At 39.3% G+C, this 27,317-nt stretch overlaps 1 protein-coding gene across 1 annotated transcript; it reads right to left on the bottom strand.

Moving 5' to 3' along the window:
- Positions 1–27,013, bottom strand: CTR9 (CTR9 homolog, Paf1/RNA polymerase II complex component). The gene is made up of 25 exons (XM_015821197.1): positions 26,864–27,013; positions 25,399–25,497; positions 24,414–24,653; positions 23,162–23,279; positions 22,329–22,418; positions 20,465–20,613; positions 19,403–19,510; positions 18,605–18,712; positions 18,269–18,505; positions 17,752–17,841; positions 17,535–17,663; positions 17,195–17,378; positions 15,791–15,879; positions 15,177–15,362; positions 14,199–14,286; positions 13,960–14,108; positions 12,901–13,017; positions 11,916–12,061; positions 9,787–9,858; positions 8,714–8,849; positions 8,136–8,279; positions 4,956–5,110; positions 4,246–4,342; positions 2,735–2,847; positions 1–1,139 (listed from the first exon to the last, which is right to left on the bottom strand). The coding sequence occupies exons 1-25, from the start codon at positions 26,906–26,908 to the stop codon at positions 701–703; spliced, it is 3,528 nt and encodes a 1,175-aa protein (XP_015676683.1). The 5' UTR covers positions 26,909–27,013; the 3' UTR covers positions 1–700.
- Between the last annotated feature and the right edge of the window lie 304 nt (positions 27,014–27,317).

Here is a 27,317-nt window from a genome sequence, read left to right on the forward strand (position 1 = left end):
TTACATGCCACAAGCAGATCATTTTATTCTAGAAGGGCTCTTGTTCAACATTGCAATTTGGCCACATTACAAAGCTATAATTTATTTATGTACCTGTAGCAATTTTCAAATAAAAAAAACTGTTTTAAAATTTAGAATTTTACTACAAGAGGTATATACATAACAAAAAGAGCTTGCTAGCCAGAATGACAGCTTGTAGACCCATTCTTCACATCACTTCGGAAAGTACCGGAACATCTAGCAAGACCAGGCAAGGCAGGACGAGCTACAGTCTTCCACCCAAATCAGAGGGCTTCAAGCGAGCATAACTGGATGCAACGTTACCATTTTGACTATTTGGTTCATCTTCAGATCATATGTACAGTTCAACAAAATAAACTTTTAAACACCCTATTTTATTTATTAAATTTATATGCCGCCCATCTCCCTGAGAAGGTGACTCTGGGCGCCCTACAGAACGTTAAGTGTGCAGCTTACTTATTGCCAAATAGGGTACTTGAGTAGCTCATGTACGCTGAAGGAACACTAGGCTCTAATGAATGGGTATTTCAGTAGAAAAATGTCATAGGAAAAGTTTCATGACTTTGTTCCTAAAGCACAGCTATGAGATATAAATGAGGGTTGGTCTACCCTTCTCATTAGGCTCAGAGGGACATGTATTTACAAAGGAGTTTATTAAAAAACGGGCTTTAGCTGACATTTAATCACTATCATCAGAACCACGATATGAGCCTCGTTCGGAAGCCTCGTTGTTGGAAGCCTCATTGTTGGAAGCCTCGTTGTTGGAAGCCTCTGGCTCGGACTCATTAGCCGAGCCCTCATTGTCGGAGACTCTCTCTGAATCTCTGTCAGAATCAGCACTGCGGGAAGCTGGGCGAGATTCGTTCTCAGAACCAATAGACTGACTTCTTGCTGACGGCACAGACTCATTATCCGACTGCTCCGAATCCGACTGTCTTCTCTTTCTCACTGACCCATCGCTGTCTGAGTCTTCATCCGAAGGGCGGGCGCTGGATCGCCTGGGACTGCCTCCCTCGCTGCCAGACTTGTTACTGTTGTCCAAATCACTGTCAGACACAACATTTTTGCTACGCCGCTGCTCGGCATCATCTGAGTCACTGTTGCTGTTCCTGGCATTGCTGTTCAAGCAAAGAAGAGAAAATAAAATATTTGAAGCAGAACATGAAGCTGTATAAGAAATACTACAAGTTCCTGAGAGTTATGTTCATTTTGTCCAGCATAACAGGTCTTACGCCAAGAAAGTTAAATGAAACATCATTTGTGAGAATTTGTTCTTGTTTATATATGGTGCGCTGAGGCTGTCCTTAAGCTGTTACCTCTATAGTTTTTGAGATGTCAGCTTACACCTTTTCATATAATTTTGTAGCCAAGAAAGAAAATACTGATTAACCACATTTATACATTTTCAGGAAGTATAATTATGCATAATAGCACTTTAGACGTTACTGAAATATTTTGAATAAAGCCATCTCAAATAGGAAAGACCATTTCTGATCTTGAGACAGAGTTTAACCTCAAAACACTTCCCAAATGTTCTAAATGACTATCTTTGGAGTGCAAATCAGCTGCTTCCTATTTGAAGCATGGTATTTCTTACTTCAAATGACTTGAATCAAAACGTTTTGCACATCATTAGTGCTTTTGGTGAGTTTTCCACATAGATACAGAATTACCCCTTGCACAGAATCAGGATTAATTACATTGAGAATGAAGGCCAAACGGAAGCTGTATCTCATGGAGTGATCTTAAATTTCCTTCCTTAGCCTAATATTTCTTTAGGTCTAAATTGGGAGTTCACAACAAAGAAGAGTTAAAATGTTACCAACCCATTACAGGTAATCCTCACTTAAACGACCACAATTGGGATTGCCAACTCCATTAAGTGACAGGAACGTTAAGTGAAATACCATGTGATCGTGCCCAACGTATGACATCCATTCTGCTGCAGCCATTAAGCAAATTTCCTGCAGTCATTAAGTGCAACAGCACACCGCCATGACTTGCAGCTTCCTTCCAGCTTCCCCATTAACTTTGCCTGTTGGAAGCAAAGCTGTTGGAAGGTTGCAGATTGGTCTAGTGGTTAAGGCACCAGGCTAGAAAGTAGGAGATCGTGAGTTCAATTCCCGCCTTCACCATGAAAGCCAGCTGGGTGACTTTGGGCCAATCACACTCACTCAGTCCAACCCACCTCATAGGGTGTTATTGTGAGGAAAATAGGAGGAGGAAGGTGTGTTGGATTTGTTTGTCACACGACTATAGGACACTACAACCATTATAAATGACTGCCAGTTGACGAATGCCTGAATTGTGATCACAGGACTGTGGAGGATGCTGAGAGACTGGTTATAAGCCTAGTTTCCATCATAAGTTTGAATGGTCACTAAACAGGGCAGTTGTTAATCCAGGACCACCTGTATCCGTGAAGCCAGAGAAAACACTAAAAGATTTTGTGTTTGTCTTAAGAAATATAAAACACTGTATCAAGAGGAAACATAATGAAGAGTCACTTGGTTTACCTGGATTTTTAAAAGGTTTCTTAATGTTTCGTAATTTAGTTCTATTACTCTTCAATTAAAAGTTACTTAGCATGGATTAGGGCGTATTCACTCTGTTATTTTTCACAGTTTTGAAATGGAGAAGAAAATACCTGTAACTCCATTTTTAGCAGAATAAATCCATCACTATTACTTCAGAAGGGGGGGAAAATACATACACATCATCAGCAATTTTGAGTTTATCTTCATCAGATGAGTCATCGCTTGATGAAATGATGGCTTTAGATTTGATTTTTCCCTTCATTGAAAGAGGCAAGCGTTCTGGCTTGGACTAGAATTAGGAAAAAAAGTGACAGAACTTGTAAAGAAAATTGACTTTCAGCTCTTTTATTTAAAAAAACCCACACTATTAAATATTCCTATTACAGATGCTTATGGTGGAAAAGTCATACAATTTAGCTATAAGGTGGCTACGCATTTCTCTTTCTATTCCTGTCTTATTAAATTACAGCCGATCCCATAGGCTATTTCCAATTGCTAAAGACTGAACTAAAAAACTACGGAGAAACGCTGTTCAAACTTTCAAAAAACTCTGTCATAACAAAGGAGGTTATTATATGCTGTGAGCCTGGAGGTGCCAGAATACACACGAATATCTCGCTACCACCTCCTTGACTTTTTGTACTAAAAATGTTTTAAATTAAAAAAACAGAACAAGAACCAAAAGCTGTTAATTCTGGAAGAAATAAACTCCAATCTTCCATATCTTCATTTCTACATTAATTTAAATTAAATTAACTAAATTAATTTTAATTAATTAAAAGACGGAGGAAGGAGACCATCGAGCAAGGAATAACATTAAAGGAAGATATGGCTGAAGGATCTGCCCTCCCTTATACTACTTGAAGGACCCTGAATAGGTTGAGAATTTGGAGTGTCTTAATGTAAAAACTCAAGTGGAGGCTCTTAGTGGGTAACAACACGCTATGTGAGACACAGAGCCCGGCCCATCTGCTGGTACGCTGGCTACTCCCAGAAGCATGTACTGATAATGACTTATTTTTGGCCACCGACAAAGCCAAGAAGATGGCTTCATTCTGTCAGTTTAAATTTGATCTAGACAAGGAAGAAGAATTTCCTGAACCTTGGTTGGAAACTACAAATGATTGTGTCTACCTATCAGATAAAGGTAAGCAAAGAAACAAAGAGGCTCAAGGGGGTTGCAGACCTCATTTTAGTAAATCAGGGTTTTAGAACTGCACTGCATCTCCCACTGAAGCCATTTTGGGAATCAGCCCCTTTATAACATGTTCTCAACGCTATACATATGTTCATTAGCCCAGAAAAGGTGGGGAACCTCTAGCTAAGGTCCATGCTAAGATGCTTCAGAGTCTTCAGTTTAGTTCAAATAGAAATAAGTAACACAATGCTATGTGCAAGCAAGGATGAGTACTTCCAGTGCTTTCTGGGACAGAGGTCCCCAAACCAGTTCCATGGAGAGAGGTTTTTCCGTGGACTGGAGGGAGTGTGGTTTTGTGTGCTGCCTGCATCCCGGGGATGGAGCTTTGCTTGTTTGTGCGAACCGCTTGCTGGCATACCGCGGCCCGGTACCGGTCCATGGACCGGGGATTGGGGACCCCTCTTCTAGGAGATTCAGCCAGGCAATCTTAAACTAAAGATTTTCAATTAGACCCAAATCAGCACTTAATGAAATAGTTATAAATCGCACCATTCTTCTCCTCTCAGTTTTGGCTGGGCGACGCTTCTTCTGTCTGGGTCCGGTCTCGTTTTCATCATCATCAGTATCACCATCTGCTCTTTGAGGTCTTGAGAAAAACACACACCCAAACAATCAACAAAGTTCTATAAACAGTGTGGCCTAGTCAGATCTCTAAAAAGAAAAAAACACCCTATAGATTCTTTGCTTTTTCTTACATAAACACTTTCATTAATAGTTCCAGAACTTTACATTACAAGTACTTAACAATATAGAGCAGGGGTAGGCAACCTTGGCTCTTTTATGACTCGTGGACTTCAACTCCCAGAATTCCTGAGCCAGCCACGCTGGCTCAGGAATTCTGGGAGTTGAAGTCCATGAGTCATAAAAGAGCCAAGGTTGCCTACCCCTGATATAGAGAAACATAATGAGACCAATCATCTACAATAGCAAAAACAAAGATACTTGTAAACACTAGTTCATAATAATGCCTGTAACTGCAGTTCAGATGCCACGGTTAGGCTCTGAATATTTCTATGAGTATACATCAAGACTTCTTTGGTTCCCCACTATCAAAAGCTGCTCTTTTCTGAGTGTTAAGCAGTGTACAGAATCAGGCAGCAAGCAGGTTACAGCAGTAATGGAAAAAAGGAATCAAACTTCCCTATGTGTTTATCAAATTCAGTATGTACACCCTCTCATTTCCCTCCAAAGGATGTCACCTTCGTCGCTTCTTCTTTTTCTTCTCTCCGTCCTCTTCTTCGCCATCTTGTTCACTGCCACTGCCCTTCCTCCTCTTTTTCTTTCTGGATAGTGGAAGGTCTTCGTCGCTGTCATCATTGACAAACTCATCAAATTCTCCAGCTTTTCTGGAACGCTGTCACAAAAATAATAAGCAACAGTACATCGTTATTTTTAAATGAAAATCCTCTCCTTAACCAACCATTTTGGAAGTGACTTACGCTCTAGTTCAGTGGTTCTCAACCTTTTTAATGCCGCGACCCCAACCGGTCGTAAGTCGAGGACTAAACCGGTCGTAAGTCGAGGACTACCCAACCGGTCGTAAGTCGAGGACTTTCCCTGCCCAGGAGCGCCGCGCATGCATGGTTCCGCCCCCTGCGCCGGCCGAGGCGTAGCTGGCAAGCGGCAGAGATGGAGCAGGCCGACCACCAGCTGGCCCAGCCCAAGGGAGGTAAGGCACCCGCCGGAAAAGGGAAAAAAAATGACGGACAAAAAAAATGGACAAAAAAAATGGCGGACAGCCTTGCTTGGCGACCCCCGTGAAATGGTCGATCGACCCCAAATGGGGTCCCGACCCACAGGTTGAGAACCACTGCTCTAGTTTAAAAGGACACATAATTAGAAAATCTCACACTTAATTAATGGAATTTTTATCCTTACTTTCAGAATTGTTACTCTTAGGATACACATTACGCAAACACAGATTAACACAAATCACAAACTGAAAAAAAAAAAAGAATAGTAGAATAATCCAATTGGTCTCTAATCTTCTAAGCCTACTTTTGCTAACTAACACTAACATCCACCAGTCATTTGTAAGTAAGAGCACCTCAAAAATAAAAGTGATGGGAAAACATAATGAAAGACATGAAATACTAGCATGCTAAAATTAAATATAGAGAACTGTGGAATCTAGACTTTAAAAAAGTTGCTGCTTTTATTAGAAATGTTGTAAAGACCTATTTTAAGAGATTCTCCCAAAAAGGCCAAAAGGCATAGAATACAAGAAATCAGGTAAATTATGTGGTAATCAAATGGAATAAAGCATAGGATAATTAGATGAAGATGCTAATAATTTCATACAGAGAGCTATCAGAAAATATGTGAGCATCTGAACATGTAGAGACTATGAATATGGAAGATCAAATAATAAGATCACACATTAAATTATACTAATACAAAATTAAAATGAAGTGTGTTTTGAGCAAGTATTATAAAAGTGCAAATTAATACTGCTAGACTTCAGCCTACTTTCTCCTATTCTCTCAGAGATCTGATGTTAATGATCATTTTGATTACCATTTTAATAGCAAAGGAAATGGTGTGAATTGATCTGCATGGAAAAGAACTGGTAAACATTCACACAGATGGAGTTAAGGAGTTAGGCTTTCTAAACATGTTTTTCAAGGAGGCAAGGAACATGATGTATCATTTTGAGAGAGCAGAAAAGACACATTGTATTATTTGGATGCAGTAGATCAGGGGTGTCAAACTGCCGGCCCATGGGCCGTACGCGTCATGTGGAAGCCGCACCCACCCCATGGCCGGCAATGGCAAAACAGTCCCGATACGTCGTGACGTCGCGAGTTTCACATGTCTGCAGGAGATGCTTGGAGAGGTAGTTGACCAAACTAATAAATCAAAGAGAAAGGCCTTAAGAGGAGTCCAGATTTGACAATAATGTGTCTGATTATTGTCAGAGGGACACATGAAGGAGATAATTAGCATAAGACATAGGCTAAAGATTTAGGATCAGTCAAGACCCAGAAATGTTGGATGACTCAGAAGAAGAGATGCTGGCAGTCTGAAAATTCTGAGTATAAAAAGATTTGATTTTAGGTAAGAAATCAGAAGACTTCAACCATCAATCAGCTATATCACAAGTCCATCTTCTCATAGCTCTCTGTAACACTTTGTGTTTGTTGGGTTTTCTAATTGGATCAGCCATCTGATTAGAGCTTCACCCTTTGGTAAAGATCTTCTAACATAATTATGAAAAGTTAAGAGAGGATTCAGACATGGACTCTATTAGACAACTTTACTTCATAGAAACTGCTTTTTTTAAAGGGTTTAATTATCTCACCACATAAACCACAAAACTGATCTCAGCCAGGGTTTTCTAAGGTTCAAGGGCCTAAGGGTGAAAATGAGGGGAGTATGTTTGCAACTGATAACAGATTTCTCACAAAATTGATTAGATTATCATTAAAATGGGTAAGAGGGACTAAAGGAGGACTTAGCTGGATACTACAAATAACTGCAGGATAAAAGAATTCTAAAGCAAAGAAAAGGCCAAGAGGGGGAAAATTTGTAAAACAAAAGAAAAAGTTGAACAATTTATACAGGCAAGCAATAACAATATTACAGAGAAAGAGAAAATCTAGTTTTTAAGTAAGTAGAAACAGAATTTGCTAATACTATGACGACAAACCAACCATAAAAGTTAATAGAGAACAATGAAAAGTTTGCCGAATGACAGACAGAATACTTGAAGAAGACCTTTCAAATGATGCAATGGAAATAAAAATGAGATAATTAATGACAAACAACAACTTTGTAGGGCATTAAACAACAGGTGTAGAAGTACCAAAGAGCTAAAATAGACAAGATTGTTACTTTCTATTTTTTGGTTTTCTTTTTTAAAAAAACTGCCTCTTTTTATAGTTAACAAAATAAGGCTTAAAAGAAATGTCTACTACTCTTAAAAGAGATTTCAGTGTTTGCCTTTGGTTCCAAAGTAGCCAATTTCCAGTCAGCAGTCAGGCCCTGCCACCAGCCAATTGGGTGTAGAAACCAGAGGGAGACAGGAAAGACATGGGAATATGCCCTTCCCATCTTCCTTTGTACACACAACCTACAGGTTTCAGGGGAAACTAGTTGGAAATCACAATCATGTGACTGTGGCTAACTGTGGTGATATTTCAGCAGCCACAACTTTGTGAATAAAACTGGTGTGCAGATCTTTGAAATTTCCATTACATAAGAGCAATGAGTCCCAGATTGAATGCATTCTTTAAGTTTGCCCTGTTGAGGTACCGTAATTGAAAAACTGTTGCCCTGTAATGAACCATTTCACTCCATTAATATTACAAACAGACAAGAGAGTTTTAGCAATACATGGCCATTTAACAATAATTCATAAAACTCTTATTTTTATTTACCCGGCCAGCTCCACTACGCTTTTTCTCTTTTGAGCCTTCAACTTCTCCTGTGAACATGAGAATATTCTTGGTCTTCTCCACATATTGCGCTCTTTGTTCCAAAAGTTTCTTCTGTTCTTCTATTTCCCTGAGACGTTTTTCTTCCTGGAAAAGTGTCAGCAAGGAAACCAGTTATATTGTAGTTTTATGTGAAACACCATTCCAATATTTTGGTTACTTTTTTTAAAAAAAGCGAAGTATCGAAGACCACAATGACACGGTGTCTGCCTTTAAACAGTATGCTCTGAAACAGTAATATGGAGAGAACTCAGTGCATGTAGCAATACTGTTAATATACGAGTGGAAATAAGCAAGATGTTTCTAGGTTACAGACTGGACGAGGCATCTCAACTTTCATTCCCTTCATTCTTCATCATTTGCAGCCTAAAAGTAAACCACCTTCCAAATTTGTTTTACCCATTTACATTTTACATTTGTTCATCGTACATCTACAATGCACTTTGTGGTAGCATCATAGCCCGTAGCTCAGCAGACAAAGTGATCCCAGCTCTGTTTTAGCGGTATAAGGAATAAAGTACCTGTTCTTTGAGTAACTTCTGACGCAGCAGTTCTTTTTCTTGCTCTTGTTTTGCTCGCAGCTCCCGCTCTTCTTCATCCTGCTTGCGAGCCCGAGCTACGTGATACTGAGCTTGGCTCAGCAGATCCGAACACTGCCTACAAGTTGGGGTTAAATTTGCAGACAAAAGCAGAAATAACGATGGAAAAACACATTACATGCCACTGGCCAAATCAAAACCTTTCAAGAACAACGGCCTCGTGAATGCTAGTAGTTAGCAACCAGACTGTAGTAAACGTGTCTGTTGTAAAGAAAACCAGATCAATGCAACTGGGAATTTACTGCTAAATTTCCTAGGGGATTTTTATTCCTAACAATCAAATCACTTTTTAAAGCAGTAGCCTGGCACCTCAAATTGCTCTGCCCTAGAAAAGATCCATTATTTATCCAACTAATTGGGTTACATTGCTTTGAGCCCCAATACATAACAAATCTCTGATTTTCATTGCTTTGTGTATTTAGCTTCATCATATGAACCTTTAATATTTAGAATTTAGAATTTCTGACATGCTTTTATTCCCATAAAACTAAGCATCGGTTTTAGCTTTCATGGACAACCTGCCTGCCAACACTTGTTTCAAACTACTTTTTGTCTGACACCTACTTAATTAGGCAGTAAAAAAGCTAAGCCTTTTAAGTCTCTCAATCCAGAAGACAAAAGCAGCTTTTCTTCATTAAAGAGAATCCTCGGAGAAATATAGCTTACAGAAAATCTAGGATACACTGTACAATTATTTCAAAAGGGGTATATGTCAATATTTGGAAAATTCTGCTAGAACTAATAATAAAAAATACAAAAACCATTGTAATAATCCACAGAAAATACTACTTCCCCAAGAGCAGGCATCAATACCTCCCACATATGGTCAACATTATCTCCTATTATAAGTTGAATCTCCTTTTCTTTGTGGGCTTAAGCTACAGATATGCATAGTTAACCTTAAATGTCTGTACTAAAATAAACTGAAACCTGCAGTTCAAATACCTTATTTCATAAAGAACTGATTCTTGTAAGCACTGGTTACATTTGTTTACCTGGCTTCGGTTGCAGCAAGTGCCAAATCAAATCTCATTTTATCTCCCACTTTACTCAAGTAACTGAAGTATCTGAATGAGAAATAGAAAATTAGAGATATCTTAAAATTCTTCCAAAAATAATCTTTTTTCCCAGGTGTGTTTTTGTTAAAAGTGGTACATATTTGTCATAAACTAGAGATGTCAAAATTAAGATATTGCTTTTTAATGTCACATCCCACTCTCCATCTTTATCTCCCCATTAAACCGCTCTTTCAGTTCCTAGAAGAGAAAGTACTCTCAAAGTATTTTAATTGCCAATAGCCTCTCATAAAAAATCAACAAAACAATTTCTATTTCTTCAATGAGTTTGAATTGCATCTTTTGAAAGTGCAACTGAATAATCTTGCAGATGGCTCAAGACAGGACAATCTGTCTCAGAACTTGCTGAACTGATTACTCTAGGGCAGCGGTTCTCAACCTGTGGGTCGCGACCCATTTGGGGGTCGAACGACCCTTTCACAGGGGTTGCCTAAGACCATCGGAAAACACATATTTCCAATGGTCTTAGGAACCAAGACACCGCTCCTCTATCCGTCTCCGCACGGCTTCGAGCTGGGGGCCGTTGCAGCGCCGGATTCGTTTCCATCGAGCATCTCCTAAGGGAGGCTGCGCTGCTTCACGGTCCTTTCCGCAGAGGAGGCTGAACTAAGCTCTGCCGGCGCTGTTGCCTTCTTGGCTCTCTCTCTCTCTCTTGTTCTCTCTCTCTCCCCCTCTCCCTGCCTGGGCGCTTCTCCAACCAGGCTGGGCGGAGCTGGCGGAGTGGCCTTCCTGCCCCCCCTCCCCGGCCAGCTGGAGCCGGGCAGGCCGGTGACCTTCGGAAGTGAGGCGAGGACAGGCGAGGCGCGCTGAGCCCCGGGCATCTCCCCTGGCCCCATTTTGTCTATTAAAAAAGGTAGTAATGCTTGCAGGCTAGAGCATCCAATTCTGAAGCTCTCATCTTCTGACTTTCTGGATTTTTAGACTCTGCTGAAAATTTTCACATGTACTACTCATATGTCCCTGAACCTTTATTTCTATCCACCAACTAGCTTTTGAGGACCACAGCAATAGAGTTAGTCCTCAACTTACAATTGTTCATTTAACAACAGTTTGAAGTTACAACAGTCTTCGAAAAGGTGACTTACAATCTATTCTTATTCTTATATTCTAACCCAAGGGTGTCAAACTGCCGGCCCACAGGCCAGTTGCATCATACGGAGGCTGCGCCCACCCCAGCGCCGGCAATGCAAAAAAAGTCGCGATACGTCGTGAAACATCATGTGATGCGGCAGTTTGACACCTGTCTTCCAGTCACATGATCACAATTTGGATGCTTGGCAACTGGTTTGCATTTACGACAGTTACAGCATCTTATGATTATGCAATCATAAGATGCAAACTTCTTTTGCTTCTGAGAAGCAAAGTCGATTCGGGAAGATGGATTCGCTTAATAACCACATGATCCACTTAATTACAATGGTGATTGTCTTAAGGACCATGGCGAAAATGGCAATAAAATTGGGTCCAATCATGCGATGATTCAATTTACAACCACACTGGTCTAACAACAGAAATTCCAATTCCAATTATGGTCATCAGTCAAGGATTGCTTGTAGAACAAAGCTACTCAAGCAGCATTCCTGTAGGTTTATTTAGCCCATTAGCTTTCTAGGTGGGGTAATGCTAAGGATTTTACACATCTATTCCCAGAAACAAAGTCTAAAAGCTATGAGACAAAGCTTATGAAATATATTATTATTCTGTAATAAACTTAACAGCTTTAATCTTGCCTCTAGATCAGAGGTCACCAACCTTTCTCGGTTGGTGGACCGGAGGGAAAGGGAGTGGAAGCATTTTACATGCGTGCACGCACGGGGCCACGAGCACACACACAATTCAAATGGGGCCGGCTAGCGCCCACATGATACTCACTATCCCTGCCCCATTCTTGCGCGGTGCAGCATTATTTTCACATTCCATGTTGCGGCGGCCTGTTTTCGCGCTCCGAGGCGCGGTGTTGTTTTCGCGCCCTGCGTCGCAGCGGCAACCCGTTTTCACACCCCGAGGTGCAGCGGCATCCCGTTTTAATAAAGATTGTATCTCCTTACCTGTGAGCTAGCTCCAGTTCTTTCACAGCATTTAGTACTTCCTTCAGATTACTTTTTTCATCTTTCAGGACAGAGGTAGCTAGCCTTTGCAGCACAAGAGCAACATTGAACATAAGGACTGTATCGCTGGGTGCTACATGTCTTGCCTGAGAATTCAAATTTAATTTAAAATTAAACCAATGTGAACCAACCAGAAAGCAGAAGCTGTTGTTACAACATACCTACGAAGCCAGTCTGGCTCTCTCAGTAATGGCCTTCCACAAGTTAGAGGAGCCTCGAGAGCCTATGGCATATACTTATACATCAGCAGCATTTTATGCCTTTTTATCTTCTAGAGTACCTATAATTTGTGATTTTGATTTGTGATGATGACTCTCTATATAGCAGGGGTTCCTAAACTTTTTGCCATCACACCTGTCTTTAGCCCTATCTTAATGTACACGCCTTCCCTAAAAATATCCAAATACAAAAAGAACATAAATGAACAGTTAAAACAATACAATGAAAGTTTGAGAAAGGTAGATTTATTTTAAAAAAGCAACTAAAAGGTTCTTCACACCTCCCTGGTCTCTGCACCTCCCTCAGGGAGGCACACCTCGTAGTTTTGGAACCCCTGCTCTACATTGCACCAGGGTGATATTTGGGACTAATTATTTTTTCTTACTATAGAAGTTTTATTCTACTTGGGTTACTTTTTTCCAACATGGCTGTTTTATTGTATTTTATGCTATTGTAATAACTGTGACCAGGGCTTTTTTTCTCATAGAACACCCAGAACGGAGTTCCGGCATCTTTTTTGGATGGAACCTTGTAGGGTAGGCAAGGCGGGTTGTATGACATGTGTGAGTTCCGGCACTTTTTTTTTTTTTTTTTAGAAAAAAAGCACTGACTGTGACTGTAGATGATCCTAGGATATATAACCTTCATCAATAAGAACAATTATTATTGATAAATCATTTTGATAAATATTAGAAACGTTTCCTACCTTTAGCAATGTTTGTTTGCATTCTTGTAATTTACCACATTTGAAGAGAGCGCGGGCCAAATACAGCAGTACTTCTGTGTTCTGGTGTTTATAGAATTTTCTGAGACAATTTTCATACTAGGGTGGGGAAAAGAATAAACATTTAAAGAATTACTGTTTAAATTGCCAACTTTTACAGTGTTTCAGACAAAATTGCACTGCAGTCTGAAGGCAATGCTGAACACAGCTTTGTAAACGAGTTTGCAAAGGTCTCTTAGTAACTTCCAAGAACCTTCTACGACAGCCTGCATTTCTACATAGGTTGCAGAAGAGAGCAAAGCTCCCTCTTTATAGCCAACACAGCAGCACAACAAATCCAATGTCTTAGCAATACTCTCCACTAAGATGGCTGGAAAGAAAGCATGAGTTTCCTTTTCCATGCAGTCAGCTTGGAAGCCCAACACATGTATATAAATTTCTATGATACATGATTATACAAACTCTATCACGTATGGCATATCAAAAGTTTGCCAGCATGTTATCTGTAACCTCATGATTTATTTTTCATCAGTTTTCAGATCCATGGGGAAGATTTGTCCTTTTTAATTCTCTCTTTCAACGGGCAATCTTAAAAATAAGATCTGGTATTTAATAGTTATGGCTTTCTTCTGGGCATTAACTATTGATTAGCAGACAACTCAGTCTGCCAATTATGTATCTCAATTATAGCAATCCATCTCCAATTCTTTATTACAATGGGAACCTAGGCTATTTGGTATATGCAATAACCACTGGTGAAAAGATCCCATGCTAGGATTGCCTATAAAGAGAAAACCAGTACCACTGATTCAGTCCTGTGAATATATTCATTACCCAGCACAATTTAAATGTAATTTTTTTTTTTAAAGAAAAGCAAAAGGTACTGAAAACATTCATGGAATGATCCAACTTAGCCCAACATTACATGATCAGGCCAACAAAGCTGTAAAAATCCTCCTTCCAGAAAAGACTCAGCTTGAAATTCTTACTTCAGAGTTTACAAGAAATATGTCCTAAGCCAAGGTATTTGTTAAGGATTACCATTTGCACAGCACTGATGTACTGCTTCTGCTCCACATAAATGTGTGCAAGATTAAGCCACACATCACTGATATCTGCGGTTGCCTCTCTCACTTGGGCAAAAACGTCACGGGCCTCACGAAAATATCCTTTGTGTGCCAGCACCGCTCCTAAAAAGGAAAATCCAATTTCCCGATCTGTGCAAAGTCATTACAAAATGCCAATGCAGAAAGAAAACTTGAGACAAGAAATCTTACTACCTATGCCATTAGCAGCATACAAATTCTTGGGGTCATTCCGGAGGACCTGTTTGTAGATGGCTAGGGCGCGATCTTGGTGACGTTTCTCCTACAAAAGGGAGATGTGAACTCTCAAGAAAATGAACACAGGTAGTCCTTGACTTATAACCATTCGTTTAGTGACCTTTCCAAGCTACAGCGGCATTGAAGAGAATGATTTACAAGTGGTCCCTGCCCTTAACGACCATCGCTGCAATCCCACAGCCACGTGATCAAAATTTGGACGCCTGGCCAATTGGCATGTATTTACAACAACTTGCAGCCTCCCGGGGTCATGTGATCACCATTTGTGACCTTCCCAGCCGGCTTCTGACAAGGTAAGTCAATAGGGGAAGTCGGATTTGCTCAATAACCGCATGATTCACTTAACAACCCCACCGATTTGCTTAACAACTATGGCAGAAAAGGTGGTAAAATCGTGGAGAACTCACTTGCTTTAACTGCCTTGCTCAGCAATGGAAATTCTGGTCCCTGTGGTGGTTATAAGTTGAGGACTAGATGTATTTACCATATTAATTAAAATGTTTTAATAACTTTTCTGTACCCTAAAGAAATGTTAAAATATATTAAAACAAATTCATGGATCCCACAATCAATATAAAGCTAATGTAAAAGAGGGAGAAGAACTTTCTATGCTCTCATTTCTTTTAAGATTTCCATTTTAGGCCAGTTTTGTTAAAAGTCTTAACTCCTTGTTGTTGTTCAAGGGTACCATAAAAATTCATAGTACATAAACAGTAAGGGGTGATTGATAAGATCAACCTGTAATTGTATATTATGTAAGAAAAATTCCATTTCAGCATGGAGACTTCCTCTCTCCTATTTAGGAAGGCTGGAGGAAGGGAAATCCATTTTTCCAGCAGTTTGTAGATTTGAAAATCAGGATTAGACAAAATGCAGTGCTGCAAAAAAGACAATGTAAACATGCAGAGTGTTTACCTTCTCTCTGTCTCTGGTGGGTTGGTGTAGAGTCTGCAACCAGACATTGCCCAAGGCCAACATAGAGTAAGTGTCATTCTGTGTTGATGGTTGTTTCAATATTCGTTCAAATTTCTTCTGTCCTGGTCCCCATTCTTGCTTGGCCAGGTGAAGGTTGCCAATCAGGGACCAAGCATCAGGATGGTCCTGAAATAATATTCCAATACACTAAAACTCAACTTAAGTATAATAAGAAATACTAATAGTTCAAAAAGATCCACCTCTCCTCAGCTCCAAAGGGCACCCCATAAAAGCTTTAAGAATTTTAGCGAACTTTGCTAAAATTCAAATTTTGGAAAAGCTAAAATTCAAATTTTGGGAAAGTTTAAGGGGAGAAAATTCCACAATAGATGCTGATAGTATTCCGAGAGATATTCCCAACTACCGGTACTCATACAAAAATACATTACGAAAATTTCAAAGCCAGCAATGAAGTAATGTATCTTTATTAGGTTATATGATCTTTGTTTAAAAAAATAGTTAACAATGATTTGTTAACTGGCCATAGAAAACCTTTAGAATGCATGGCCTCAGCTGTAAAATTGCTTTCTAGATGATGGCAAATTCTTACTGACCTGATTGATTTGAAGTGCTTCTTTAAACCAGTCAGAAGCTTCATAAAAGTTTCCTTTATCTCTAGCCATAGCTCCTAAGCGCAGATAGCCTAAATAAAGGGGGACAGATTTTAATTATCAAAGACTCATTTCCAGAACTCAATACCTTGTTCAATAAGCGCTTTGAATGATGCATATTTGCTCTATCAAGACTTTTGCGATATTACTACTGCACTAGATTGGGACAAAAGAAGAACAGATTAATTATAGTGCCAACCATCAGCTATATTAGAGGTTAGAAAGGATCACACAAGGATGCTAGTCACTTAGATGTCAAATTAAAAGGAACAATAAAATGCCCATCTGTTATAGCAGCAAGTCTTCCTAATGCTACTCAAGTCAAACACAAGAAGCTTCAGAAGCTCACATAAGTGAGTCTATAAAGATATCAAACAATGCAATCTTCGCATTTTTCTATTAGATTTCCTCTTTTAAAACAACTGCATATACTTTGCATGTTTGGATTTAAAGAGGGGGAAATTGTGGGACTTTGGCTTATAATGGCAGTATTTTACTGGCTATGGTAGCATATGGCAGTATTTTCCTGATTTTCTAAATTTTATTAATCAATTTTTTAAAAATCTTGCTAGCATCAAGTCTAAGCCAGTTCCTTTCCATCCAGATCCTAAAGCCTCCAGGCCCTACAACAGAACTTTTCAGCATCACGTGGTCAGCCAAACGTTGAGCTGTTGGATATTATCAACATATTGATGAGACAAGATACCATGCCACTGAGTAAGCTTATCCAATGGTTTCATGTAGCTGATAGTGTAACCATAAAGCTCCTGCAAGCAGGAATTTTTGGCTTGATACTTTACCCCTTATTAACACTGAGTGGAACTGACCATAGAGAAAGGAGAACCACCACACCCCTCATTCCCTACCTCTTGGAGCCATTATAAAAGGGCACCGTGATTGGTGGTATTGAAATGCACAGATCATGCAAGGCCATCATAGCTGTACCATTCCCATTTCAGGGCCACCAGAGGTCATTCAAAAGTGCATTCACTGCCATCTTAGCACTATACCCAGAACAAAAGCCAGCCTGAAAATGCTTATTCCAGGAATCTGTGGCACTACACCCCAACCACCTTCTCTACAACCATTCTTAAAAGAGACACATGAGATTGGCCTGAAATTATCCAAGGCTGTTCGGTCAAGCAGTGGCTTTGTAACATACCACCATTTGCTTCAAGGCAGTGGGATCCTACCCTACCCAATGATATATGAACTAAAGGAAAAGTAGTGGATAAATTATTTTGGATAACTCAATGCACAGATCCGTGAGATAATATAGTTTATAACAGTTTGAAGATAAACACGTGCAGCTATTTTCAATTTAAAGATTGCAACAAGATTTCTTACAATCAACATAATTTGGATGTTCCCTTAGGATGTTTTTGTATAGTTTCTCTGCTTCGTGAAATTCACACATTGCTTCATATAATCTGGCTAAGTTGTACGATGTTGTCACTGAAATTGCATTGTAGTAATGTTCATCATGTTCAGCTTCTGCTTTAGCTCTATCCAGAGATGCCAAAAAATATTTCTAAATGCAAGTATAAGAAAAAAAGGTGTGCATTTATACACGTGTGTACATACACTATACATACACATAGGCACACACATATTTACACACACAGAGCCAAGTTATAAATGTATTGCATACAAACAGTAATAGTGGTTGGAAAGTTGAGATTCTTACCTTTGCTTCTCCCAAGTTTCCAAGTCTGAAGTGGAGAGCGCCCACATTATTTAAAATTTCTGGGGGAACATCAGCTTGTACTTTTTCCTGAAGTATTCGTGTTGCTGTGCCATAGGCTGAAAGAGCACCCTATACATTTAGAGACAGTGGAAGGATTTAGTGCAATGTGTAATTGTTCAGTATGAAACAAGTGTACTTTAACCCACCTTTTATATACCTGTATATCTGTCTGCTCAAGGATTTGGGCTAGCTCAATCCAAGCTTCCACATCATCTGGATACTGTTCTGTCACCTTCTTTAAATGACCCTATTAAAAAAAAGGCAACTCGTTACTTTATATAATTGATTTAAAATTTCCCTGGAAAAGTGCCACATAATAAATACCCTTCTGAGGCTGTTGTAACTTTGAACAGTTGTTAAATGAATAGTCCTAAGTTAAGAATTGTATGCAGTGTCTAAAATTTAGCATTCTATAATCACTTTTACACGTAATGTAGCATTTGCTGTTTCTAAGCAAATGTTTCCTTTTTAAAAACAAATTCCAAATACCCCTGAATTTTAACCATGACAGGAAAATCCCTCCTAATATATACCAAGTCTACAGGCAGTACTAATTAAATATCAATTGTACATGCATTTCTCAAAAATAACTGTCACTGAGCGTGATGGTTTCACCCTAAAACAAAAGAGTGATGGATTATAATTTTACTCTTATCTCTTGAGGCTTACTGTACCTTTGCAATATCTCGTTTGTCTTGATCTTCTGAAGCAGCATAGAGAGATCCAAGGATTTTCATGGTCTCATAATTGTTAGGGTAGGCTTTCAAAACTTTTTCAAAGCATTGTGATGCATTTTCTTTGTCTCCTCGGTAAATGTACATTTGACCCAGCCCAAAAAATGGCAGTACAAAAGATGAAGAGGCAAACTGTGTGGCTTGGTAGTAATATTGGAAAGCTTGATCATAATCTTCCTAATAAAAAGATAAGGAAGAAAAGGCATTTAAACTTTGAAAACTCTTAGGAAAATAAGATTGCAAAGCAGAAAGAACGGTATGTAAGGCATAATATACCTGAACGTGAAAAGATCTGGCCAGCTGGTAGCAACTCTCTGCCTGCATTGCTTCTACTTCTGTATTGTGAAAAGCATGAAGCGCCAAATGTTGGACCTTACCATAATCCTGTATAAAGAAAATAAGACTATCATAATAATGTTCTTATAGTATTGTATAGTATAATATAGTATAGTAGTGTAACACAGATGTGTCCAACTCACAGCCCATGGGTCACATGTGGCCCTGGACAGTTAGTAATGCCACACAAGATATAATAAAAATATAAAATATAAAGGAAGTTTGATATTTATATACATTAATTATATATTTTATATGTAGTCTTAAGAAAAACTCCTCTTCACTCAACGTGGCCCAGGCAAGCCAAAAGGTTGGACACCCATGGTTTACGGTATAGACTGAAATTCAAGCTCTTAAAAATCTTAGATTGCCCATTTGTTACAAGTGCATTAATTTATAATTTCCTGAAGATAATGCTGCCTGTACATCCCTAACCCTTAAAGTCTCCTCTCTCTTTCTCTCTCTCTTTCTCTCTCCCTCCCCCTCTCTTTGCAACTCCATTCCACAATTGGAATGATGAAAAATAAGATTGACTTTAGGCAATTCTGAATAGCTTACTTTATAAATTTAAAATGCAACACTGAAACATAATTATTCGTATCTATTCTTATTTGATAGAATCAGAATCTTTTCCATGAGACTTACTTTATATTGCCATTTAGTTTGATGTTATGAAACAGCCGGAACAATTTCAGCTAGCAGCATACTGTAACTCAAAACACACCCTTGTTGTCTTACCTTTTTAAAGAAGAAGTGATTTGCCAAGTGATTTAATACCATAGGGTTACTAGGATCAATTGTGTAAGCTCTAGAGAGTAACTGGACACCATTTTTGATGGAATCCGCCTGAAATGAATATTGATAGTTGTTATTCATATTGAAATGCATGTTAAATTCCTAGTCATTGTCTTTAAAAATTCACGGTCTGTGATTTTTAAAATTGGTTTCAGAATCCTGGCTACAAGCTTGATTGCCCATGTGGATGGGTGCCATTCCCAGCAGAAAAAACAGCTTGTTTCACAAATACGCTATGAAGATGAATGAGGTTAGACTGATAATGGTATATCAATTAGAAGAATAACAGCTAAAAAAATAAGAAAATTCTGCTATATGAGAAATCTGCCTTCAGAGCAGCTGTATGTGATTCAAATGGAAAAAGTTGATTTTTCACGGCTGTGATAGTAGGCAGAGGAGTGCACAAGCCCAAGATTAAGTGCAATGCAACTAATCTTTGTCATACTAAACCATGTTGCTAGGTAATGGCTTTTGCTGGTACTGTTTTAAAAATAAATAAGTTAGCATGAACTTGGGAGCCATTTTTTCAGCTTGAGCTGCGCTTTTATTAGTAAATGTTAGCAAGCCTGACCTCATTATTTTATAACCATCAAAATTTATAGGTTAACAGACTCGACTTTGGACAGATTTTAGTTGGTGCTCTATTTCAGGCCTATGTAACAAAATCTGTGTGACTACATTCATTCCTCTGTGTTCCTGTGATGCTGATAGAAAAGCCAGTCTAAGATAAACTGCCGCAACATCACAAATCTGCAGACGTTTAAACATATACTGGCAATCTGTATAAAATCATCAGGTTTTTTTCTGGTCCCATTACTTCTATTTTAAATGATTTATTCAGTAATTGTTTCTTCAAAATTAAAGCAGCTATACATTTGTTAAAGAAAGAATCAGATTTTTATTTCAAATTGTGAAATGTCCATGGTTGCCCTCCTGCCACCCAAAAAAATGACTATAGCATCACAGGGTCTTGGGACGCTACCATTTTACGTTGAACTCACTCACCTCTTTGTTATTTAGTTCCAGAACAGCCAATCCAACTAAAGCCCCCACGCATTTGGAATTGAGTTCCAGCGCCCTGCTGAATGCCAGGCGAGCTTTCTCTAGCTTGCTCAGCTTTACAAAGCAATGGCCCATGCCCAGACGAACCTCAGCTAGGAGACAAAAACATTACACACTTCCAATGTTTATTTATATGAATTATATTTCTTTCAGGAAACATGGTGACCTACGTAGCACTCCCTCCCTCGTCTCTGTGAGATAGGTTGGGATGAAAGAACAAAAGGCCCAAAGTCACTCAATGGGCTTTGATGGGTTGGGGGGAGGGTTTGAAACTGAGTCTTCCCAAAGTCAGCCCAACAAACGATGTGATCATTACATTGTGCTGGCATTGTCATTTATATTCCCTTCTTAAAGATTCAATTACTTATCTATTAATGACTCTGAAGTACTTTGCACACAATAGTAGGCATATTTCCTCAAGAGTTCCTATGTTCATTTGCATAAATGGCATTTATGCATGTGAAGTTCTCTCAAGTGAACTCCAGAGAATACAAAACTCTTAATTAGATGAGCTACTCCAAAATCCTCATTTAAACTGTAAAGATTAGTGGTGCAGTACTTCTGGTTCAGTTTCCAACATACATTTCAAAAACACAGGTCTAAAATACCCACAATTAGTTTCCTCTGGATAGTGCATGAATTTAGGAAAGGGCACAGCTGCTTTAAGCTGTTGAAGACATTTATACCCCCATACATTCAGAGGCATTTTTGGTAATCAAATTTAAAGCACTGTATAGCCCTAACAAAAATCCACATTTTTTTTTAATTTCAGCTCTGTAATTTTTATGAGTGATGACTAAAATCTGAACCACAGAGCAGCTCTCAGTTCTGGTAATAATCTCTGTTGGATTCACCAAAAACTGCTATTTTAGGAAGGCTGCAGATTCAGAAATATTTTCTAAAAAAGATAAAAAATTCCCTAGGTAGCCAATATGTAGTAGTTGCTGGGCAGGAAGCAGAGAAACACAGATTCTATTCTTTTCTTAAGCCAAGGACACCAGCTGAATGACCTTGGGGCAGTCACTGTCTCAACCCCAAATCACTGTTACATAAAATGCTGAGTTTTCATTAAGAGTTGCAGTTCAAAAAAGCATGCAAGTGCAAGTAAATAAATAGGTACCACTTTGGTGGGAAGATAACAGCATTCTGTGTACCTCTGTATACAGCCATAACAGCCACATGACCACAGAAGCGTCTTTGGACAACACTGGGTCCCTTGGCTAGGAAATGGAGATGAGCATTGCCCCCTAGAGCAGTGGTTCTCAACCTTTTTAATGCCGCGACCCCCAACCGGTCGTAAGTCAAGGACTAAACCGGTCGTAAGTCGAGGACTACCCAACTGGTCGTAAGTCGAGGACTTTCCCTGCCCGGGAGCGCCGTGCATGCGTGGTTCCGCCCCCTGCGCCGGCCGAGGCGTAGCTGGCAAGCGGCAGAGATGGAGCAGGCCGACCACCAGTTGGCCCAGCTCAAGGGAGGTAAGGCACCCGCCGGAAAAGGGAAAAAAAATGGCGGACAGCCTTGTTTGGTGACCCCCGTGAAATGGTCGATCGACCCCAAATGGGGTCGCGACCCATAGGTTGAGAACCACTGCCCTAGAGTAAGACACAACTGAGCAAGGGAAACCTTAACCCAGGGGTCTTCAAACTTGGCCCTTTTATGACTTGTGGACTTCAACTCCCAGAATTCCTCAGCCAGTATGCCTGGCTGAGGAATTCTGGGAGTTGAAGTCCACAAGTCATAAAAGGGCCAAGTTTGAAGACCCCTGCCTTAACCATTACCTTTTTACTATGCATGCTTTGCTTCTTACCTGGGCAGCCAGGATTAGTTCGCAGGGCCTTTTTATAATAGGCAAGGGCACCCCGGTAATCCTTCTTGTTGAACGAAATGCATGCTTTACCTATTAGAAAGATGCAATAAAAGGTGATAAATATCTCTAAAGTTTGTGACAGACGTCAGGGGTTCACAATTTACTAGCAGCAAGTGTATTAAAAGAATAATACAGTCATTCCCTGAAAAGTTGGTGTAAAAAACGCAAGTGACAAGCATGTCCCCATTTCCCTCTAATCCAACTGGCACCATCCTGCTTGTATTAGTTGTGCAGCAGATGCATTTCAAAATCGCTAGATTTATTAATAGCACAAGGCCAGAAAAAAAACGTAACTGGTTGTTGAACTCTCCCCTACTTTTATCATCTTAAATGAGTCTCTGAGTCTCACAATTTCTTTCAACAAGAAGGCTGTATCAGGGTTTGCAGCATGTCATGACCCCATTCTACATGTGGTGATGCCAAGCTCTAAGTACTGGAGAGGGAGGTAGTGTTGCTTTTTTATTTTTTAATTATAGGAAAAACCACCCATTTCAACTAAAAATCTAAGCTAGGTAAGTCATTAAAGGTCATGATACCTGGGTCTTTTATTTACTACTTTACTTTCAAGGTCCAAAATGAGTAATAAACTATAATTTCTAACAAAAAAAAGAGGACTTATTTTGGACTTCAGGATTCTGCAGCAGGAAAAGCCATATGCCAAGATGAAACAGATTTCCCTTGTATATCCCACAGATCACAATCTCTTAGGACTGCTGGGCTCAACATTGTTAAACTGCATTTATTTCTCAGAAGACAAAATACAACTGACTCACCAAGAAGGGCTGGAATATTATTGGGAGACTGATTGAGTACAAAATGAAACTGTGCATCTGCTTGATCCATCTTATCACCCTCCAGAAGGCAGAAACAGGCTCTTCCCAATAAGTGATTCTACAAAAGCAGGAAATTATCTTATTTTTTATTTCTAGGAGAAATGGCTACAAACCATGCTGATGGAGTTTCAAAATCACACTTTGCTCCTACATTCATTATTTTGAAGTGTTGCCTAATTGCTTCAAATGTTTCCTTGTCCTCCTCCTTTTACATCCACTTCTTTTCTATAGCAAATGATAGACAATACAGTGACCAACAGGCAGAAATCCTTTATATAATATCCAGAGCCTCTTCTACTTTTTCAGCAGCATGCCAAACGTAATTTTTTCAGCTAGTAGAGATTTTAAAAGCTCTTGTTTGTAACGGCAATAAATTCTTGATCTAATTTTTTTTTCTGATGCTTTGTATTTTTACATCACTCATACCTTTTTTTGTTACTGAAAAAATGTTTGAGGAACTCAGAGAATAAATGTTATCCATATGCTCTATTACGATTTCTCCAATATAGTGTATGAATATACATCTCTGAGTTATTTTTGTTCATCTTTGATTATACCCTAGGTTTCCTCCACAAGTTAATGCTGGCTCTCTCCTTCAATATTTTGTTGACACAACCCTATAACATTAATGGATTGAAAGTATTTGGCTCAAAATCACCCAGAGACTTCCACAGCTGAAGGTACAATTGAAGTTGGGACTCGCTAATTCTATGTATTTTTTTTCCCAAAGAAATTTTATTATTTTCCATCATAAAAAAACAATCAAAAGCATAATAAACACAATAAGCTATGTATTGACCCATGGTCCAATGGAGAGACATTGAACTTTTTGGATAACAGTGGGAAAAGAGATTGCCAGAACTAGGTGCCTTCACTTCAGCAAGAAGTTCTTGTCACTAAATAGAAAATTGTTATTTCTAGCCTCCTTCTTTCATTCCCAGCATGGAAATGGCCTTCCATCTCTATCTAAATCTTCATTAAGCCTGTGAAAGCTCCAGTTTTGGACGTCACAATAAACCGAACAATGTGACCTAGCTTGTTATTTGAATGCTATCATATCCTGCATTAATAATCTTTGTAAAGAAAATTGAAACATAGTAGAAAACCTCTCATCTTCAAGAGAGATTATTTCAGTGTGCTATATCCTAAGACAAACATACCAGTATCTTCGTAATTAGTTGACTGATCTTACCTGATCATACATGATAATTTTATCAGCCATAGTATACAACAGTGTAGCTTGGGTAATAAGCTCTTTTTTGTTATCTTTGTTCTTTTCTTTCCGAGCCTGCTGTACATAGTAGGCTGCTAAGGTATCTAAGCAAGTCATCTGATCTTTTTCATGGTCCCTATAATCCAGGTTTCCATCTATGCGAGCAGCTTCTAATAGTTTCACAAAGTCTTCCGTTTTGCCTTGTTTGTAATATTCCAGCTAAAAAGTAAATGAAAATACATTTAGCAATCCACTATTAAAACCGCATCCATAAAATATGTATGGCACATAAAGTTAAACAAATATATATAAATTATGACAAGAAATCGGAATTCTGGGCTGTTTGTAACATGTCATCCTTTTCATTGTTGATGGAAACCATTGTATGTATGTATGTATGTATGTATGTATGTATGTATGTATGTATGTATGTATGTATATGTATATCTGAATAATCTCTCATGCTTGCAGGAGTGGACAATCCATGGGCTGCATACAGACCCAATTTGATTTCTGTGAATGTAAGAGCCTCCTCGAATCATGCCGCTAATTTCAACAGGAAAAGCACAAGTTGTAGTGGCACAATTGTTCATATGAGAGGTGGAGGTAAAATAAGGGATACTGTAAATACACTAAGTTTATTGCTTAATATATCTAGTTTATTTCTTGAACTTCCCTTTCTACTGCAAAACAGACCAAAGACCTCACCACATTCATTTTTTAAAAAAAGTGCAGGCCTTCACTGCAAAAATGTTGCTACTAAAATAAAGAATACAGATATTCCATTCAAATCTTTCACAAATGATTACTTTGATGAAAGAACAGTAATATATACAGTACCTATTCGTTTCTACATTACCTTAAGTCAAAAAAGTTATCAATGAATTCAAAAATAATCAATTCTTTGCAATGTGAATGAGCTTACAGTATAAATAAAATAGAGCAAAACTGATAAGCAACTGACCGCTAGGGCAATCCATATGTGCAGCTGAGTATGTTCCTGTTTCAAAATGCTTATAACTTCATCCCCCTCCGGTAACTGATCGAAGTCAAGCTCAATGACCTAAAAATGAAATGACAAAATTCATAATTCAATATTTTATTAGTTATTAGGGCACATATAATAAGATCACAAAGCAATTTTCAAAAAGTAATTTCCACTACATATATTTCCTAAAAATATGTTAAGCTCCCTCCTTGACTAAAATTATTCAAAAGGATTTTTCTGGAGTTCTACAGATCAGCAGCATCTCATTCAGAACAACTTTTCTACTCCAAAGCACACAGAAAAGTAAGACTTCCATGCATTCATCCTACATAAGGGCTCATTCACAGAATTTGATTACTTTCCAATGCAGAAATAATTCCTTCTATGGACACCAAGTAGAAATATACGTTAAGATACATCTGCACAGTAACAGTAATTCTAAACTAAAAGTGTGACCAAATTCAGTGGAACTCCTGGTAAGATCGTGGTAGTTTTTCTACAATACAAAATTGGGTTTGAACAATTCTATTAACAAGGCTATTACTGTATATGTAGCCTGCAAAAAGCCAGGTGATCAGTAAGACAATGGCAATGAAGAGACACTAAAAGCCTACTTTTTGCTACCATGTAGTGGTCATCTAGATTTTTATAGCTAGATCTGGTAGCCTTATTCTTTTTGTTTTTACATCTCAGTCTTGTCTTCAAGTTTCCTGTTCAAGAAGTGAACAGGTGGAACTTTGCTGAGCTCTCAACAATATTGGTTAGGTACTACTAGAGGCAGGACAGTTCCTAAATAATCTTGTAATCACTCTCCAAATATGCACACCTGCACATATAGCTAGCACATATAGCTAGGATAAATGACAGTTAACAGCAGTGACCTTTGTGTACCCAAAGAAAGTTAACCCTAATAAAAACAGACTCAAGATCCATATGGCTTAGTGCCTTATAAAAATATTTATGCCTCTATTCCTCCCCCCCCCCCCCAAAAAAAAACCTTATCAGCAATTGCAAAGTATTGCTGGCAATATGTATACACTTTGTTTGTTTGTTTTGCCTCGGCTTCTGGTCACTGTATGGACAAATCTATACAGTTTTCTAGATAATATTTTTGGAAGTGGCTGACCATTGCTTTTATCTCTGGGTTGAGGGGCTCAAAGTGACGCCTAAAACAGTAGAACTCAAGTCAGGACTTTTAACCACCAGATCAAACAGGCTCTGTGCATCCATACATGCATCCATATGCAAGCACGCATACAAAATATTAGTGGCAGCAGATTTACTTGGCATCCCCTCTCCAGCAGCCCAATGGGGACTGCTTCAAGCTCCTCCACGGGAAGCGGGCGGAATCTCCAATTACCCTGCCTTTCCCCAAAGCGACGTAAGACAAACACGGACCCCACCGGCAGCGAGCCCAGGGAGACGCCCCGCACCAACTCACCTCGTCGGTATCCCGGAGGGGGATCTCAATCGAGCCCCGAGACATGGTGGCGAGTGGCAGTGCCGCCGCTCCAGCTACGGGGGAAATCGCTTCAGCCTCTTAACACCCCACGCCGCCAGCCTCCCGCCCGAGCGGCCGTCTGACCAACAGCCCCCACCGCCGTCGCCCTCCGCGCAGGCGCTGTCGAGCCTTAACCTCGGAAGCATGCGCGGAAGGCGACGCGAAAGAGGGCGACGAGCCGGAGGGGGGGGGGGAAGAAGCGACGGGCAGGTTCTTTTCCCTCCTCGATCTCCTCCTGCTTCGCTGGGCAGCAGTCGACGAGCGGGGTCCTTGAGGGAATGGCTCTTCTCCTTCTCAGGAGTAGCAACCTTTTAGAAAACGATTCGCATATTATGCAGAAGAGATGGGGTTTATCTGTAAATATTTACACCCCCCCTCCTTGTCAAAGAGAGAG

The sequence above is a fragment of the Protobothrops mucrosquamatus genome, unplaced genomic scaffold (assembly GCF_001527695.2).
Source record: "Protobothrops mucrosquamatus isolate PMUCROS unplaced genomic scaffold, P.Mucros_1.0 scaffold1271, whole genome shotgun sequence".
Lineage (NCBI taxonomy): Eukaryota > Metazoa > Chordata > Lepidosauria > Squamata > Viperidae > Protobothrops > Protobothrops mucrosquamatus.